This window comes from Daphnia magna, linkage group LG2, assembly GCF_020631705.1.
Source record: "Daphnia magna isolate NIES linkage group LG2, ASM2063170v1.1, whole genome shotgun sequence".
NCBI classification, from domain to species: domain Eukaryota; kingdom Metazoa; phylum Arthropoda; class Branchiopoda; order Diplostraca; family Daphniidae; genus Daphnia; species Daphnia magna.
The window spans coordinates 14,319,752-14,334,353 of NC_059183.1; the positions used below are offsets into that span (position 1 = coordinate 14,319,752).

A 14,602-nucleotide genomic window follows, 5' to 3' on the forward strand; every position below is an offset into this window, starting at 1 on the left:
GTGGACATAAACAACAAATATCCGCACAGTTTATGTTCCACGTATATTATTGTTATTTATCCTTAAAAAGTCCCGAACCAAAAATTTCTCAAATATCAATACGCTCAGACTTCCGTAATTCAATAAACAGAAAAAAAAAATGTATATATAGAAGGTAAAGTGTCCATCACTAACAATAACTGTGAAAGGATAGTTTTTGAAAATAAAACATTTTGTGAAATATAAAGCTTAGTAATTCGCGAATTCGTTATCGAAACGAACAGGAGAGACTGGCAGTAGACAACTCAACGTATAGCCTGAGACATATGAAGCGGATTTAACATTAATTCCAATGTCGTATCTTTTAAATTAGCTCCACGAAGGTTGGCCTCCTGTAAATCGCTTCCAGATAAATCGCAACCCTAAGATACCACAGAGAAGGTTATTAATAAATCATTCATAGTTCCAACTGTTCGCGAAACTACCTCCAAGTCTGCCCCCGCCAAAACAGCTCCTCTGCACACACAAAAAGAAAAAAAAACAAAAACAAAAAAACAAAAAAACTTTGATAAATAAACGAAAAAGGCAAATTTGAGCATGAAAAAAAGATCAAAACTCAAAATAAAATTCTAGGTAACCTCAAAGTGCAGTTCTGAAGATTTGCGTATTTCAAAGTTCCTACCCGAAGGTTTACACCAGCCATATTACTTTCTTCGAGAACGGCCCCTTTCATGTTGACACCTATAGCGTATCAAAGAGTATAGCGATTCCGGTACATAAGCTTATGGGAACTGAAAAACACTTAAGCTACCTTCCATATTAGCTCGACTGCCGGCGGGGTCTTCGAAATTGCAGCCACGTAGCGACGCGCCTTAGAAAGTAAGTTAAGAAATAATGCTGCATGCTCCAATGAAGAGTTTTCTAAAGTAAGGATCTACTTTACCTTCCAAAATAGCACAAAGCATTTTGACTCCAAGAAGCTGGGCTCCATCCATCTTTGCACCTGATAAGTCACAACGCTCCAAGTTACACCAGCTCAGATTTGCTCCGGAAAGATTGCAACCGCGCATGCAAGCATACTACATAACAATAAAAACTCAGAATATTGTGACCATTTAGATTCCAATAATACAAGTACTTTAAAATTTATGCTTCTCAGGTCAAGTTTTGAAAGGTCTGCCTCTGCCAAATTGACTCCCTGGAATCTGAGCTCAGTTGTTGGCGAAGTACGAACCAGAGCTTTGATCACTTCCGCTCTTGTTAATGGTTGTTGTTTTTTCTTCAACTTCTCGTCATCGGCAAGACTTTCGAGTTGAGGTACCAACGATTCGATCCCAAAAAACTGGGCTTCTTCGAGAACACCTTGTACGTTAACTCCAGCATCAAGTATTAATTTACCATGCCGTAAATAATTCAGGATAGGCTCAAAGTATGTCGGACTACGGTCGATCAGATAGGCGCCGCTGGAATCTACCGAGCTCGGGCTAAGGTTGAATTGGCCAGAATCAATGGTAAACATGCGTGAAAGCATGCTGAATGGTTCCTTGGCTGTTAAGGTCATTCGAGTTGTAGTGAACAATTTCCCACCAACATTAAGGGTCACCCATTCTCTTTCTGAGCAAAAATCTCCACCTTCAGAAATGTATAGTAGTTCATTATCCCTAGAGAGCATAAAAGGAAAAAAAAAGGAAAATAAAAACAAGTTATTTGTTAGTTTCTGTAAATGGTTTATCCTATTTACAGGCAGTGTCCTATTAGCAAACAATGTATATTTTTATTGCATATTTCTAGAACCAATAATCCCTTTGAGCAGAAAATGATCAGGCTAGAAAAAAGTAATCTTTATAGAAGGCCAAGTGTGGCCTCCAGCAACCAAATGGTTTATATAAGAAGTGCCACTATGTGTGACTCAAAGTAAAGACTTGTGAATGGCCTATGTCAACAGAACTGATAGAATTCAGGATTTATTTACTTTTTTTAAACTGTAAGTGAGAAAAAAAAAAGTCTAACAAGACAATAAATATGTACCTTATGAATAAAATATCATGTATTTCTCCTCCGTGACAGTTGAAAACCCTTTTTGCTTTTATTCCTAGTGACAAACTAACTGCTGCAAGAAATTCAACAAATGTTGGAGGAACAGCAATGACCTGCAAAACATGGTAAGGTTTATTATACAATAATTCAAATGGGCCAACAGATATTAAAACCTTTCTGCCAGTAGAATGTCCATTCTTTGATATTGTCACTCGTAGTGTCATGTAACGATTAAATTTGTAAACCTTATTTTTCAATAATTCTGGCACCGCGAATTCAGTTGCTGTTTTTCTTAATGTTATTTGCGGTTCTAACTTCTAAAGCGTTAATGGGTGCAATGAAACTGATGTAGATGTTTTTCTTTCTTTTTTTTGTAGATGCCACAGCGTTGTCGAGTTGGATGATCTACTTGACAACTTTATCCAATTCCAAAAATTCTCTTAATAAATATTTAAAAGGTGATTTATAAGTTTGAAAAAGATTTTTGTGAAGTGCAGAAATTTTTTTCACTAGTCAGTTTGAAAGTAAGACATAATGTAAGCATCTAAGATGTAAGATATCAAAATAAGTTTTAACGTACTTTATTTATTTCAGACGAAAAGACTGTTCCGATTCCCGTCGTCTGCAATATTGCTCGAATTCGTGTTTCGTAACCGTTACACGAACTTTTGACGACACCTTATTACTTCTAAAACCGACGACTTAATTTCAGAAAGTTTAATAGTGTCTCAAAATGCACCCAAGTGCCTTGCATCATGTTGAGTTGTGTGTTGCTAACGGCAGGAAGATCGTTTCCTACTTTACAGACAAACTTGGCTTTTCTCTTAGAGCACGAAGAGATACGTTGTTAAGTAGTCAGTGGGTTGTTGGAAGTAAAAAATCCATTTTCGTTGTAACCGAGAGGAAAAACCTTTATCAAGAACAATCCGTGCCGTTCTTATATTTCTCTCCACCTGTTCGTCATGTTGACACTGTGTTCAATGTAGCTTTGGAAGTGAAAAATTTAGAATCTGTAACTGATAGGATGCAAAAATTTGGGGGGAAACTATTTCATCCTGTCACAGAAGTAGAAGATAAAAGAGGAAAAGTGAGGTATTCTATTGTTGGTTCCTGTTGTGGCAACATAGTCCATACCCTTTTGGACAAATCACAGTACATGGGGCCATTCCTTCCCACATTTACTTGCACCTCTGAAGATGAAAAAATTCAAGGGGAAGAACCAATCACACATATTGATCATTTGACTTATGTCTGCTATCCTGGTGAATCACCTGATATCATAAAATGGTATCAGGATTGCTTGGGCATGCAAAAATTTAAGACCAACCCAACTGAAGATCTGAAAGAAGGCTTGGTAATCAGAGACGGGGTTGGCATGAGGCTCCGCGTTATAGACTATTGGCCCTGCGCTGAATCAGGTGTTTGCAATTCCAACCCCGATGGCATGGACGAGTCCTCATTGAAGATTGTCATTGCAGAATCTCTTCCAGGAATAGGTAAATTCTACTTATGTTATAATGTTCTTCAGTTGCCGTTAGAATGTTCTTTTAAGTAATAATGCGGACGAACGTAGTATTTCCTTAATGACGTGACGGTACACGCCAAAACAGAGAACACACACATTGGTGCCTTCCTCAGCGGTCACGGAGGACCGGGTCTTCAGCACATCGGCCTCAGCACAGCTGACATTACCAGTTGCGTGGATGACATGATCCGAAAACAGGTTTCTTTCCGAACACCGCCTGCAGCTTATTATCGCAACGTAATGCCATTGGAATGCCAATAACGCCAAGAATATAAATAACCCTGCTAGAAAAATTAACTTTTTAGGAACAGAAAAAAAAAGAAATTCAATCAGCTGGTTACGACATTCACGAATTTCAGCGGTTGGGAATTCTCATCGACTCTGAAGCAGATACCAGCACAGAAAAACATGACAACAAGTGAGTCTTGTTTTTAATTTCCATTTCAGTTGTCCAGTTGACGAGCATTTTGTAAAATATATTGTTGTGACAGGTTTCTTCTGCAGATCTTCACGCTTCCGTTGTTCAAGGAAGAAACCTTTTTCATGGAAGTGGTACAAAGGCAGGGGGCTCGAGGGTTCGGTGCCGGCAATGTTACGGCTCTAGCCCGTTCGATCGAGGAGGAGCGACAGATTATGAACAAACAAACTGCTCAAATCTAAATTTCAACCTGATCTGAATCGAAAATAATCTCTTAAACAGACTTTGAAAGATGCAAATAGAAAAATATAATTCGTTATTGCCAAGGTCATATTGTTTTGGGTCTTTTTTTTTTTTTCGTCGAAACGTATTTTTCTCTTCTTCCCAGGTGTCGATTAGATCTCTACGCCATAAAACAAAAGCCTCTTTTCTTGAGATCTGCTACCCTAAAAGAGCAGATGGCACATGACGAGGGAGGACGTCAACCTTTCGCCATTGACCCCGTTTCCCATAGTTAGTCCAAGATGTCGGGTTTGATAGAGAAAAGTTAACTTGGCTTACTGTGAAATGTATTCATAAATTTCCATAACATGAACTTACCACTTCCTGAGTATCGTTAAAACTTGAAGTAATTAGTTAACTGAATTTCGATGAATCTAGAAACTGATTAATTGATACGATAAGGTTGTTAAGAAATTGTTGGGTAATGTTGGAGACATAATGTTTCAGATTGCGTTGCACTGAGATTGCAATTTTGTGCATTAACTGCAAATGATTTTCGAAGTTGGCTTGCTGCAACCACTACTTGAATCTTCGTTTAGGAATTTCCAATGTTTGATTAGCATATCCGAGCAAATTTTCCATAAGACATCTAGTGGCAGGATCGCAAAGTGATAGAAATGCCAGAGGAAGCCAGGATATGCGCCAATATAGTGACCGAGTTTTGCCAGAACATGAGCATTCTACCTCGCGACAGCCTTCGGGGAACTCGTGCCACTTGAGACGATTGCTGCACAAAAGTGTATATACCTCTCGCAAGTAAGTTTCTTTCTGCTGCATAACTGTAACATACTCCCGTTACGCACCAAATAAGTCTGACGCAAGTTTATCTGTACTATTGCTTGGATTCCGTTCCAAATTATGGGATTCAGCAAGTACGTAGTAATCTGTTTTAGTTCCATAACAAAGTGTAGAGATCGATGTGACTGAGAGTGACGTCTGATCGATACGTAATGCAACGAACCTTTGAATTTTCTTGGAATTTCGACTGAGCTTTGATTTATATCCGGAAGTATTAGCATCGAATTTCTGATAAAAGATGGTTTCTCAGATTGACAGTGAATTTCCATATTGTTGTGTTGAAAATTTCTTAAATCAAACACGTCAACAAGTAAAGAAAATTTAGAGATGTTTCACGCCGACGCAGTGGGTGCTTTGCCGAGTGAAAATAACCTACCGACCTTGGATTATGTTTTGACCATGAGCATAAAAATCGTAATCTGAGTCGGGAAATGCGTGCACCGAGAACAGTGTAGCGTGATGCGAATACGTCACATACAGTAGGTTTCTGCGTGATATAATTCTAGACCGTATTGGTGCTATAAAAATTCTCTTGTAGATAATTATGTGTGCACACGGTCATTGTACATGCTATTTTCTTAAAATATTTCAGCTTAGAAATTGAAAAGAAATGGCTACGACGATGAACAAAACAATGCGGCCAATGGTTGGAATTATGAACGGCTGGAGGGCTTCATTAGTTCGTTCGAAGGCAACCAAAGTATCCGCGGCCACAGCTGAAGACATGTCCGTTTCAATGGGAGCTACATCCGAGACCATTTTCAAGCGAGAAAGTAAATACGGAGCGCACAATTACCATCCCTTGCCCGTAGCCCTCTGTCGAGGCGAAGGTCGGTTGAATTTGATAAATCACTGAAGTCGTCTCCATGATTGTTGAATGCGGTAGTTTGATTTAGGAGTTCGAGTATGGGATGTCGAAGGACGCGTTTACTATGATTTTTTAAGTGCCTATTCTGCCGTCAATCAGGGCCACTGCCACCCACGCATCATCAAGGCGTTGCATCAACAAGCTGACATACTAACATTGTAAGTAACGTGACTATTCAATATGCATTGTGATAACTGCGCACTTCTCTCGAGTATAACAAAAATATTGGTTTCTTATTAGGACATCGAGGGCATTCTATTCGGATGTGTTGGGAGAATATGAGGAGTATATTACGAAGCTTTTTGGCTATGATAAAGTCTTGCCTATGAACACTGGAGTAGAAGGCGGTGAGACGGCTTGTAAATTGGCACGCAAGTGGGGCTATACTGTCAAACAAATCCCGGAAAATCAAGCAAAGATTGTCTTTGTCGAAGGCAACTTTTGGGGTCGAACAATGGCAGCCATTTCAAGCTCTACCGACCCGTCCAGCTATTCTGGATTCGGTCCGTTCATGCCTGGCTACGTCATCATCCCTTACAACGACCTGGGCGCTCTAAAAGTACATTACTACATGCTTACTCTCTGCAATGTTATGCTAATTCTCTCTTTTGCTAATAACAGACGGCTCTGGAAGACCCAACTGTCTGTGCATTCATGATGGAGCCGATTCAAGGCGAAGCTGGGGTGGTCGTTCCAGATCCCGGTTATCTCAAAGTAAAACTTGAACTCTTAATAAATAATAAAAAAAAAAAGCATGAGAACGACGGTATCACTAACTTATTTCTATGTAGGGTGTAAGGGAGCTTTGCACGAGAAGCAACGTACTGTGGATTGCCGATGAAGTGCAAACAGGACTGGGTCGAACTGGCAAACGCTTGGCTGTTGATCACGAAAATGTTAAACCGGACATCCTGGTTCTCGGTAAAGCTCTATCTGGTGGTGTTCTTCCTGTGTCCGCTGCTCTTGCGAACGACAACGTGATGTTGACCATCAAGCCAGGAGAACACGGATCGACATTCGGTGGCAACCCTTTGGCCTGTAAAGTGGCCATGGCAGCGTTGAAAGTAAAAACACATTTTCGTTTCTCTATGCAAATCGAAATTGTGTTTAAACTAAAATTATCCGCCCACAGGTTCTAGAGGAAGAAAAACTAGCAGATAATGCTGAAACACTTGGGAAGCTTCTACGAGCAGAAATGAATGAGCTTCCTAGTTCAGTGATTAAACTAGTGCGCGGAAAAGGATTGCTAGACGCTATCGTTATCCAACCAGGTAACATGTGAATCGTTATCATTCTTGTTAAGCTCAGGCCAAAGACTAATCTTCGTTGTTGTTATCCAGAATTCGACGCATGGGAAATTTGTCTAAGGTTGCGTAACGAAGGACTGCTTGCCAAACCAACTCACGGTGACATTATTCGTTTTGCTCCGCCATTGGTTATCAATGAAAAGGAAATGCTTGAATGCACATCCATCATTAAAAAAGTTATTTACTCGTACGTCAAATGAAACAAAAATTTGCATCCTAAATAATCCTTCCGTACGAAGATATTTTCTGTGAGGGCTTCCTTTTCATTGCAATTGTTTTCTCTTAAAGCCAGCAGCGGAAACATTTCCCATATTTCCCCTTCTTCTATCTGTTATCTTTTCACTACTTTCAATTGAATTATTCAAAAAAGAATTTTGAACGATTTTGGTCGGATTGGGTAAGACGAGAATGAAATATATTTACATCGTTGCCTGAAAAAGAATTAAAGATGTAACAATCCCTAATGAAGTGTAAACGGCGAAAAGTAGTTCGTAGAGAAGGCGCGGAGCAAAAATTTTCCAAACCATTAAGTGACGCCGATGTAGGGCAGCAGCGCCCATGCAACCAAACAGCTAATGGTAATGCACGTAAGTAACTAACGCTATCTTTTTCAAATAAAAAGTTTTGCTACTTACGCGCACAGCATGGAAGAAAAGGATGTAGAGCCACCCATTCGCTAAACGCATTCGCGACTCCTTGTTCTTTCGGACCGTAGCTGTTGACAGTGCCACGATGGGTACAGACATGGCATGTAAAAGCATTGAGAATGCTGTGCTGTAGCTAACGAAGAACGTTGGCAACACGTTAGCTAAACCACCTTGGCTGCTGGAGTGTGAGATGCCTACAAAAGCCGCTTCCCTGTCGAACAAAAAGCATTTAAATGTAATGCTGAAATGACTTATTTGTACTTGAAACTTACCACGGAATGCTGGCTAGGCTAGTGTGGTGTCCACTGGCGAAGAAACCATGCAAGGATAAAATTCCGTAGAGAGGCCACATCTCTTCGGTGCTGCTGACCTCAGCGAAGAGTTGCGCGAACAGCACGATACTGACAAGTGTTAAGATAATACCTGGCGCCAAGCCGTCGCCAGCTAACAAAACGGCAAGGGTTGACAGTAGGATTACCATGTCAGATGTTTTTCTGCGGTAATTTGATACCTTGCCGTGTTCATTGTCGACTACAAATTGGTAGATGTCACGGGCTAGTTTTAAGACAAATACAGAATAGAACAATTTTGGCAGAAAAGTTAATGCAGCTGTGTCGCCACCCATTAGGAAACAGGCACTTTGCACAATCCAATGGCACCAGACGATGGCGACCATAAATCCGATTTTTTTATCGACTTGAAGGTATCGGGCAAGAAGTAAATAAAGAACAAAGCAAGATGCTAAAGCTAGGCACATTCTTTCATACAGCATCCAGCTGGATCCTGAAAGACTGGTAAGACTACGATGGAGGCTGTGTGCTTCACAAACAGGGAACTGCTCTTCCCGGCAACGAAAGAAAGCCAACCCCAAGCGCACTGACAAGCTCAATCCACTTCTGATTACAAACTGGCCCGTTCTACGCCTGAAGAAGAGAGGTAACCAGATCAGTGACTGTGCTAGGTAGTGAACTACGTACGGTTCCTCAACAACAAAACTATTAGAGGTGTAAGAAACAGCAAGGAAAAATGGAAACAGGAATGTCACGTGGAACCCCTTCAATCGCATAAAACGCATTGCCATAGCCAAATATATCAAAACTGGTGCTAAGCTCAAACCAAGAACCACCATGATGGGCCATCGTTGAAGTACAACGGAAAAGAACGCTCCAGCAACGCCAATGTAACTGACAGGCCTCATAGAAGTCGATTCGCAGTCGACGAGTACAGTTGCATTCAACAGCAAAGACGAAGTAAAAATAGCCAATCCAACAATGATGGAGGTTAGGTCGAAGCGAGCCCACATTGAACGACAGATTTCTTTAGCTTCTGAGAGGAAAATCTGTACCGTCGTTATGAATTCTTTAAGTTTTTCATGGTTGGGGCAGCAACTGGAATCGGATGAACAATTTTTGGAACATCCTTCAATTTTTAGTCCGTCGAAGAGATCGGAGACATGTGTGAACTGGCTGCTTAGTTGTTGGAATTCTTTCTCCGGAAAAGGCGAATCACGCCTATACGTTTTCAAATAACGCCAAATTTGTTTTGCGTTTATGTAGAGGGCGTCAGAGAAGTACGATAACGCAATCGCCAAATTGTCCTTTTCACTGGAGTGGGTTTCTCGAAAAAGCTGCTCGGGGAAAACGAAGTCTAGTATCACCGAACCTAGATTTGAGTAAGGAATCGGTATGCCCAACAGTATTGACAAGGTTGGTACAAGGTCTACTTGGCTGACTACTTGCGTCTTCGAGTCATTGAATTTTATATTCCATCCTGGGCTGTAGGCAAATAAACCAGCGTTGATTTCGTCTGGGCTGTCACCACCGTGATCACCGCTTCTTGTCATCCCGTGATCACCCATGACTAGTAGCAGCGTTTGAGAATTCATGTTGCGTATGATTTTTTCGATTAAAGAATTCATCTCTTTTAACTTTCGGGGCATGGCAGGATGTTCGGGACCGTAACGATGACCTGTATGATCGACCCCTAAACAGTGAGCGATCAGCAAATTCCAGTCTGGTTTCATCATTTCTGATACCAAATGTCCTTCTACTCCCCGGTCGACGGTGTCAATATCCCATACGTCAAAGGATGGGAAAGGAAACGAACGTTGAAAAGATTTGGGAAACAATGATTTCCAAGTTTCATCACCCATGAATGTGACATTGAAGCTAGATGATGTCAACTGACTAATAAGGTTGTCTTCTATAAGCTCATCACTTGCAAAATTGCTTCCGATGTCAATGAAAGTAGGCAAACTGCCAGTAGTCATACCCTTTAAGCGTTGCATTGTAGTAGTTGGAGGATCTGCAACAAACTGGAAAAATTTAGTGACATAAAACAAAATTTCTTTTATTGAAATTTATTGTTGCATACCTGATATAGAACAGCATGGTCATCTTTCAATAACTTGTGCACAACAGGAAAATTATTGTGGTAAATGGCTCCACTGCTTGTGGAATTGTTGTAGGGGAGGAAATCATAGCGAAGAGCATCAATAAGTAGAATTATTATTTGTCTGTACTTGGGCTCCAAACAACAAGAAACACCGTCAAACGCTGAAGACTTCAAATGAATTTCACGACGGGTTAGCAAGAAACCTTGAAGAAAATGCAAAACACCATTTGAATACAACAAAAACAGCCAGGCAAAAAACACTGTATGTCTTTTTTTCATTTCAGATTTAAATCTTTGATAACAAAACTTTTCTAGTTTTGCAACAAAACCATTGTGTCTTTTTTTATTATATATATGTTAGGTGTTAGTAACCATTGTGTCGCCTATTTCTATCACTTTCGAATTGTTTGCAGACTAACATCGCGAGGTAAACAAAACTAAAACTTTTGGCAACTGTATATAGAAAGTAAAAAAAATTTAAAAAAAAAAAAAAAAAAAAAAAAAAAAAAAAAAAAAAAAAAAAAATATTGATTGATAGAGCTTGAAAAACAACAATCTTGAAATATTTATAATTATTTTTTAAATAAGATATATCGAAAAAATTATTATTATTTTTCAAATATTTCAATGAACATTCAATAGCAAATTCAACGTTGGGCCAGGTGTCACTAGGAGCCGTTCGTTCCTGGAAATTTTAAAATTTATTAAGCAGACGAATTGACGCATGCCATTTCATAAGATACGCATGCACTCTTGACCCATCAAACTGCACGTCTAGCACGAGTATTGTTTTAAAGGCTCATGAAATATCGAAAATGAATGTCGCTTCATTACCGGGAACGGCGACTTTGCTGGAAGATTTGGACAGTAAGTTTTTGTCAAAACATCTAGCTGTCATGATGTAATGTTTACCTATTTTCAGAAAAGGTCATAGTAGTACTCCGCGATGGACGAACTTTAATAGGATATCTCAGAAGTGTTGATCAGTTTGCCAACTTAGTTTTACATCGAACTATCGAGAGGATTCATGTTGGAAAAGAATATGGGGATATTCCAAGAGGAGTATTTATTGTTCGAGGAGAGAATGTTGCCCTGTTGGGTGAAATTGTAAATCTATAAATTATTAAATTTTGGTTAAGTCTTAACAAGCATCATCTGTTGACTATAGGACTTGGAAAAAGAAGAAAGAATTCCTCTTACACAAGTTGGTGTTGAAGATATCCTTGAAGCCCAAAGACTAGAACAAGAAGAAAAACAGGCCAAGGAAAAAGTAAGACTGAAGAGACTTAAAGAACTAGGACTACAGTCCACTGTTGCAGATTACACTCATGATGATGCTTTTTAGTTATGAAGCTTGTGAAAATTGTTTTGATTCGTGACAGGGAAAACAAATAAACGATTCCTTTTGTATACTTTGGTGTGTCAAACTTGGTATTCATTTAGGCTTCAGTTCTTCAACTTGCACAAATTAAGTTAGCATATATAAAAATAGAAGTACTGAGCAGGTGAGTAATACTTTAAGATTTCAGGTATTTTAGCTTTAACAAAGCACAAATCTAAAAGCTATGCTGTGATTGGTTCATCCAAAGCTAAAAGATCTATAAGCCCCTCCCACTTCAAGTTGACAGCATCTGTCATTGATAGACTTGTTGTTTTACTTGTTTAGATAGTTTGCTACTACCTGATATCGTTATGATATTGAAAACTGCTGGCATACTATCTCGACGTTTCCTTTTCACCACAGCGGCTACAAAAATGAGCTCTACTGCAAAAAAATTAGACGGCAGAATTGCAATAGTAACGGCTTCAACAGAAGGGTACAAATCTATTGCTGTTTACACTGTGTTTTACTGCTATTGATAATGTAGATAATGTTGTGATCAATGTTGTTTTTTTTGTTTCTGTATTTTTGAAGAATCGGCTTTGCGATCGCCAAGCGATTAGCTTCAGATGGAGCACAAGTTGTTGTTAGCAGTAGAAAACAGAAGAATGTTGACGCTGCTGTTGCTAAACTTAAAATGGAAGGGTTATCTGTAACCGGAATGGTTTGCCATGTTGGTTTAAAAGAAGATAGGGAAAAACTGATTGAACAAGTATTTTTTAATGGTTGACTTTAGATACCCAGTTTAATGTCTAATACTATTTATTTAGACTGTTTCTCTATTTGGAGGACTAGATATTTTGATAAGTAATGCTGCAGTAAATCCTGTTTTTGGACCAGTGCTGAGTGTAAGAACCAGTAATAATTCTAGTGTTTGTTTGACATGATTAGTTTCAATAATTTCCTAAGTGCCCCGAGGATGCCTGGGATAAAATTTTTGATATTAATGTCAAAACAGCCTTTCTACTTGCCAAATCTGCTGTGCCACATATGGAAAAAAGGGGAAGAGGCTCCATAATTTTTATTTCTTCAATTGCTGGCTTCCAACCGTTTTCGGTAAGTATTCTATTCCATGTTTGATTATTTGCAGTGCTAGCTCTTACGCGAAATTTAAATCATTGAAGGCTCTAGGTGCATATTCTGTGAGTAAAACGGCACTACTAGGCTTAACGAAGGTTCTGGCACAAGAAGTAGGACATAGTGGCATCCGCGTAAACTGTATTGCACCTGGTGTCATTCAAACAAAATTCAGTTCAATGGTAATAGTAAAATTTATTTCTAATTTACCTCTTCCATTGCTAGGTGCTATTAAATTGTTTAATATTTTCTTTGGTTGTCTGTGTTTTGGTAACTAAAAATGTTGTTGCGTAGTTGGTAGACAACGATGCTGTGCGTAACAAAGTCCTTGAGGGCATACCGCTTCAAAGGTAAAAATGTTCATTTAAATAAGATTACGAGGTAAGTCTAACGTTTCAGGAACTTTTTGTAGGATTGGACAACCAGAAGATATGGGAGGGTTGGCGTCATTTTTGTGCTCCGACGACGCTTCTTTTATAACGGGAGAAAATATTATTGCCGCCGGTGGAGCTCAGTCTAGACTTTAAATCACTTATTGTTACCTTCGAGCCGATAATTTGGCGTACAAATATTTTTGTATCATAGAAGACTTATCATAGTACCAATAAAAGATATTGTTCTGGGTATGAAAGGAAGTATTTATTTAAAGAATTCAACCGGCCATCGAACGCTTTCGACCACGGAGGCGAATTTCATCAAGTTTTTTAAGGGTTTCTTTACCATCTTTCTTATTTGTCTTCAAATAGGACTTGAGGATGATTTCAAATAGAGGTTCAGAATTAGGATGTGTGCTTAACATGGCTCTCTCCAGAACATACAAGTCAACTCCCTTATCTTCAGCTGAATGGTCAATAAAGCTCAGACCAAAATCAATCATTGTAAGCTTAGAAATATCTCCACTTCTAATTAACATATTAGAAGTAGTTAAATCCCCATGGATGATGTTTTGTGAATGTAAAAGACCAATTGTTGCTCCAATAGTTGAAGCCAAGTTATCAAGATTGCTTTTTGATGTAGGATCTTTGATGTAATCTTTGACAGTCACACCATCAACAATGTGTTCCATCATGATATGGTTTAGTTCCATATTGACACAGTACACAGTTGGAGCATGAACACCTATTTAGTATTTACCCAACTGATTTAATTTGAAGCCAATGCATAATGATTACGTTAAGATTACCTGCCAAGCGGCAACGGACAAGCGAGCGGACTTCATTTTTAAGTCTTTGGGTTGAAATTTCCCGGTCAAGATGAGGGTGCCTGTATCGTTTTGGAAATCGTTCTTTGACGATGCAAGGTTTTCCATGAAAAGAACCACTGTAAATTTTTGCTTCAGAACCCTGTTTGATCAAAACATAGGGTTGCTCTTTCATATTCATCTTTGCAGAATTCTGAATGTTTTGCCGGTAAAGCTACTTAAAAACTCCCATGCTAATACTAGCAGACGTAACTACAATGTGAACTGTGAAGGTAGGTAAAACGCGGGTTTCGGATTTGGGTCTCTAAAATTGGTGGGATACAGTGCGGGGTGACTGTGCGGGGCAGTCTTTCATTTTCTCGCTATAAAAAGTTAAACACTGCCACGCTAAGATACACAACTGATTCATTCAAATAAAAATCGTGAAATTACTTAATCCACGCTCGAAAGTAATTATGTTGGTTAAAAGAGAATTTTCTTCCAGGGATGCGCATGCGAGAAGCCGAGAACCGAAGACAAATTATGCTTGACTTCTCCAGTCCTCCATCAAAGCGTTTTCGGCAAATTCAGTTTAAATAATTGCGTTCTTTACACCATGGAATGGATAGAGTAATCCTTGATTCTTTTTGGTGTGGGGACACCGCACCTGAACCACTTGCACAGCTTGCAATTTACTTCTGTTCACCTT

General features: G+C 39.2%; 7 protein-coding genes across 9 annotated transcripts; 4 read left to right on the plus strand and 3 right to left on the minus strand.

Annotated features, from left to right (window-relative positions):
- Positions 1–29: 29 nt before the first annotated feature.
- LOC116916720 (BTB/POZ domain-containing protein KCTD9) lies at positions 30–2,431 on the minus strand. The gene is made up of 8 exons (XM_032922051.2): positions 2,190–2,431; positions 2,008–2,129; positions 1,118–1,640; positions 923–1,058; positions 791–850; positions 618–720; positions 465–495; positions 30–401 (listed from the first exon to the last, which is right to left on the minus strand). Exons 1-8 carry the CDS (start codon positions 2,238–2,240, stop codon positions 285–287), a joined length of 1,143 nt encoding a protein of 380 aa, XP_032777942.1. The 5' UTR covers positions 2,241–2,431; the 3' UTR covers positions 30–284.
- A 178-nt stretch (positions 2,432–2,609) lies between these two features.
- LOC116916715 (4-hydroxyphenylpyruvate dioxygenase-like protein) lies at positions 2,610–4,285 on the plus strand. Its single transcript, XM_032922046.2, has 4 exons — positions 2,610–3,512; positions 3,627–3,778; positions 3,847–3,959; positions 4,033–4,285. Exons 1-4 carry the CDS (start codon positions 2,750–2,752, stop codon positions 4,199–4,201), a joined length of 1,197 nt encoding a protein of 398 aa, XP_032777937.2. The 5' UTR covers positions 2,610–2,749; the 3' UTR covers positions 4,202–4,285.
- Positions 4,286–5,649: 1,364 nt separating this feature from the next.
- LOC116916708 (ornithine aminotransferase, mitochondrial) lies at positions 5,650–7,656 on the plus strand. Its single transcript, XM_032922036.2, has 7 exons — positions 5,650–5,869; positions 5,936–6,065; positions 6,148–6,466; positions 6,529–6,621; positions 6,699–6,971; positions 7,040–7,178; positions 7,248–7,656. The coding sequence occupies exons 1-7, from the start codon at positions 5,650–5,652 to the stop codon at positions 7,412–7,414; spliced, it is 1,341 nt and encodes a 446-aa protein (XP_032777927.1). The 3' UTR covers positions 7,415–7,656.
- LOC116916635 (GPI ethanolamine phosphate transferase 3) lies at positions 7,608–10,690 on the minus strand. 3 transcript variants are annotated; one of them, XM_045169409.1, is made up of 5 exons: positions 10,235–10,690; positions 10,010–10,175; positions 8,134–9,907; positions 7,850–8,072; positions 7,608–7,786 (listed from the first exon to the last, which is right to left on the minus strand). In XM_045169409.1, exons 1-5 carry the CDS (start codon positions 10,532–10,534, stop codon positions 7,634–7,636), a joined length of 2,616 nt encoding a protein of 871 aa, XP_045025344.1. In that variant the 5' UTR covers positions 10,535–10,690; the 3' UTR covers positions 7,608–7,633. The 3 variants fall into 3 exon arrangements, with proteins under 3 accessions (XP_045025344.1, XP_032777804.2, XP_045025345.1); XM_032921913.2 differs by having other exon boundaries at positions 8,134–10,175; XM_045169410.1 differs by having other exon boundaries at positions 8,134–10,165; positions 10,235–10,375.
- Positions 10,691–10,960: 270 nt separating this feature from the next.
- On the plus strand, positions 10,961–11,667 carry LOC116916790 (U6 snRNA-associated Sm-like protein LSm1). Its single transcript, XM_032922144.2, has 3 exons — positions 10,961–11,122; positions 11,178–11,362; positions 11,424–11,667. Exons 1-3 carry the CDS (start codon positions 11,071–11,073, stop codon positions 11,598–11,600), a joined length of 414 nt encoding a protein of 137 aa, XP_032778035.1. The 5' UTR covers positions 10,961–11,070; the 3' UTR covers positions 11,601–11,667.
- A 193-nt stretch (positions 11,668–11,860) lies between these two features.
- On the plus strand, positions 11,861–13,339 carry LOC116916745 (dehydrogenase/reductase SDR family member 4). The gene is made up of 7 exons (XM_032922085.2): positions 11,861–12,072; positions 12,171–12,348; positions 12,407–12,484; positions 12,546–12,692; positions 12,761–12,895; positions 13,008–13,063; positions 13,126–13,339. Exons 1-7 carry the CDS (start codon positions 11,948–11,950, stop codon positions 13,238–13,240), a joined length of 834 nt encoding a protein of 277 aa, XP_032777976.2. The 5' UTR covers positions 11,861–11,947; the 3' UTR covers positions 13,241–13,339.
- On the minus strand, positions 13,331–14,534 carry LOC116916771 (EKC/KEOPS complex subunit TP53RK). Its single transcript, XM_032922120.2, has 2 exons — positions 13,897–14,534; positions 13,331–13,832 (listed from the first exon to the last, which is right to left on the minus strand). The coding sequence occupies exons 1-2, from the start codon at positions 14,093–14,095 to the stop codon at positions 13,366–13,368; spliced, it is 666 nt and encodes a 221-aa protein (XP_032778011.1). The 5' UTR covers positions 14,096–14,534; the 3' UTR covers positions 13,331–13,365.
- Positions 14,535–14,602: the final 68 nt, after the last annotated feature.

What these genes read in the sequence shown, in the direction of transcription:
- LOC116916720 (XM_032922051.2), bottom strand. Translation starts at nt 2,240, where the DNA reads ATGACACTACGAGTGACAATATCAAAGAATGGACATTCTACTGGCAGA. An exon ending in GACATTCTACTGGCAGAAAG is followed by an intron (nt 2,130 to 2,189) that starts GTTTTAATATCT and finishes CATGTTTTGCAG; the next exon opens with GTCATTGCTGTTCCTCCAAC. An exon ending in CATGATATTTTATTCATAAG is followed by an intron (nt 1,641 to 2,007) that starts GTACATATTTAT and finishes TATGCTCTCTAG; the next exon opens with GGATAATGAACTACTATACA.
- LOC116916715 (XM_032922046.2), top strand. Translation starts at nt 2,750, where the DNA reads ATGCACCCAAGTGCCTTGCATCATGTTGAGTTGTGTGTTGCTAACGGC. An exon ending in AGAATCTCTTCCAGGAATAG is followed by an intron (nt 3,513 to 3,626) that starts GTAAATTCTACT and finishes ACGCCAAAACAG; the next exon opens with AGAACACACACATTGGTGCC. An exon ending in CTGCAGCTTATTATCGCAAC is followed by an intron (nt 3,779 to 3,846) that starts GTAATGCCATTG and finishes TTAACTTTTTAG; the next exon opens with GAACAGAAAAAAAAAGAAAT.
- LOC116916708 (XM_032922036.2), top strand. Translation starts at nt 5,650, where the DNA reads ATGGCTACGACGATGAACAAAACAATGCGGCCAATGGTTGGAATTATG. An exon ending in ACGACCTGGGCGCTCTAAAA is followed by an intron (nt 6,467 to 6,528) that starts GTACATTACTAC and finishes TGCTAATAACAG; the next exon opens with ACGGCTCTGGAAGACCCAAC. An exon ending in CAGATCCCGGTTATCTCAAA is followed by an intron (nt 6,622 to 6,698) that starts GTAAAACTTGAA and finishes ATTTCTATGTAG; the next exon opens with GGTGTAAGGGAGCTTTGCAC.
- LOC116916635 (XM_032921913.2), bottom strand. Translation starts at nt 10,534, where the DNA reads ATGAAAAAAAGACATACAGTGTTTTTTGCCTGGCTGTTTTTGTTGTAT. An exon ending in ACCATGCTGTTCTATATCAG is followed by an intron (nt 10,176 to 10,234) that starts GTATGCAACAAT and finishes AAATTTTTCCAG; the next exon opens with TTTGTTGCAGATCCTCCAAC. An exon ending in TTTTCTTCCATGCTGTGCGC is followed by an intron (nt 7,787 to 7,849) that starts GTAAGTAGCAAA and finishes CATTACCATTAG; the next exon opens with CTGTTTGGTTGCATGGGCGC.
- LOC116916790 (XM_032922144.2), top strand. Translation starts at nt 11,071, where the DNA reads ATGAATGTCGCTTCATTACCGGGAACGGCGACTTTGCTGGAAGATTTG. An exon ending in TTTGCTGGAAGATTTGGACA is followed by an intron (nt 11,123 to 11,177) that starts GTAAGTTTTTGT and finishes ACCTATTTTCAG; the next exon opens with AAAAGGTCATAGTAGTACTC. An exon ending in TTGCCCTGTTGGGTGAAATT is followed by an intron (nt 11,363 to 11,423) that starts GTAAATCTATAA and finishes TGTTGACTATAG; the next exon opens with GACTTGGAAAAAGAAGAAAG.
- LOC116916745 (XM_032922085.2), top strand. Translation starts at nt 11,948, where the DNA reads ATGATATTGAAAACTGCTGGCATACTATCTCGACGTTTCCTTTTCACC. An exon ending in GGGAAAAACTGATTGAACAA is followed by an intron (nt 12,349 to 12,406) that starts GTATTTTTTAAT and finishes CTATTTATTTAG; the next exon opens with ACTGTTTCTCTATTTGGAGG. An exon ending in GAGGGCATACCGCTTCAAAG is followed by an intron (nt 13,064 to 13,125) that starts GTAAAAATGTTC and finishes AACTTTTTGTAG; the next exon opens with GATTGGACAACCAGAAGATA.
- LOC116916771 (XM_032922120.2), bottom strand. Translation starts at nt 14,095, where the DNA reads ATGAATATGAAAGAGCAACCCTATGTTTTGATCAAACAGGGTTCTGAA. An exon ending in TGTCCGTTGCCGCTTGGCAG is followed by an intron (nt 13,833 to 13,896) that starts GTAATCTTAACG and finishes AATACTAAATAG; the next exon opens with GTGTTCATGCTCCAACTGTG.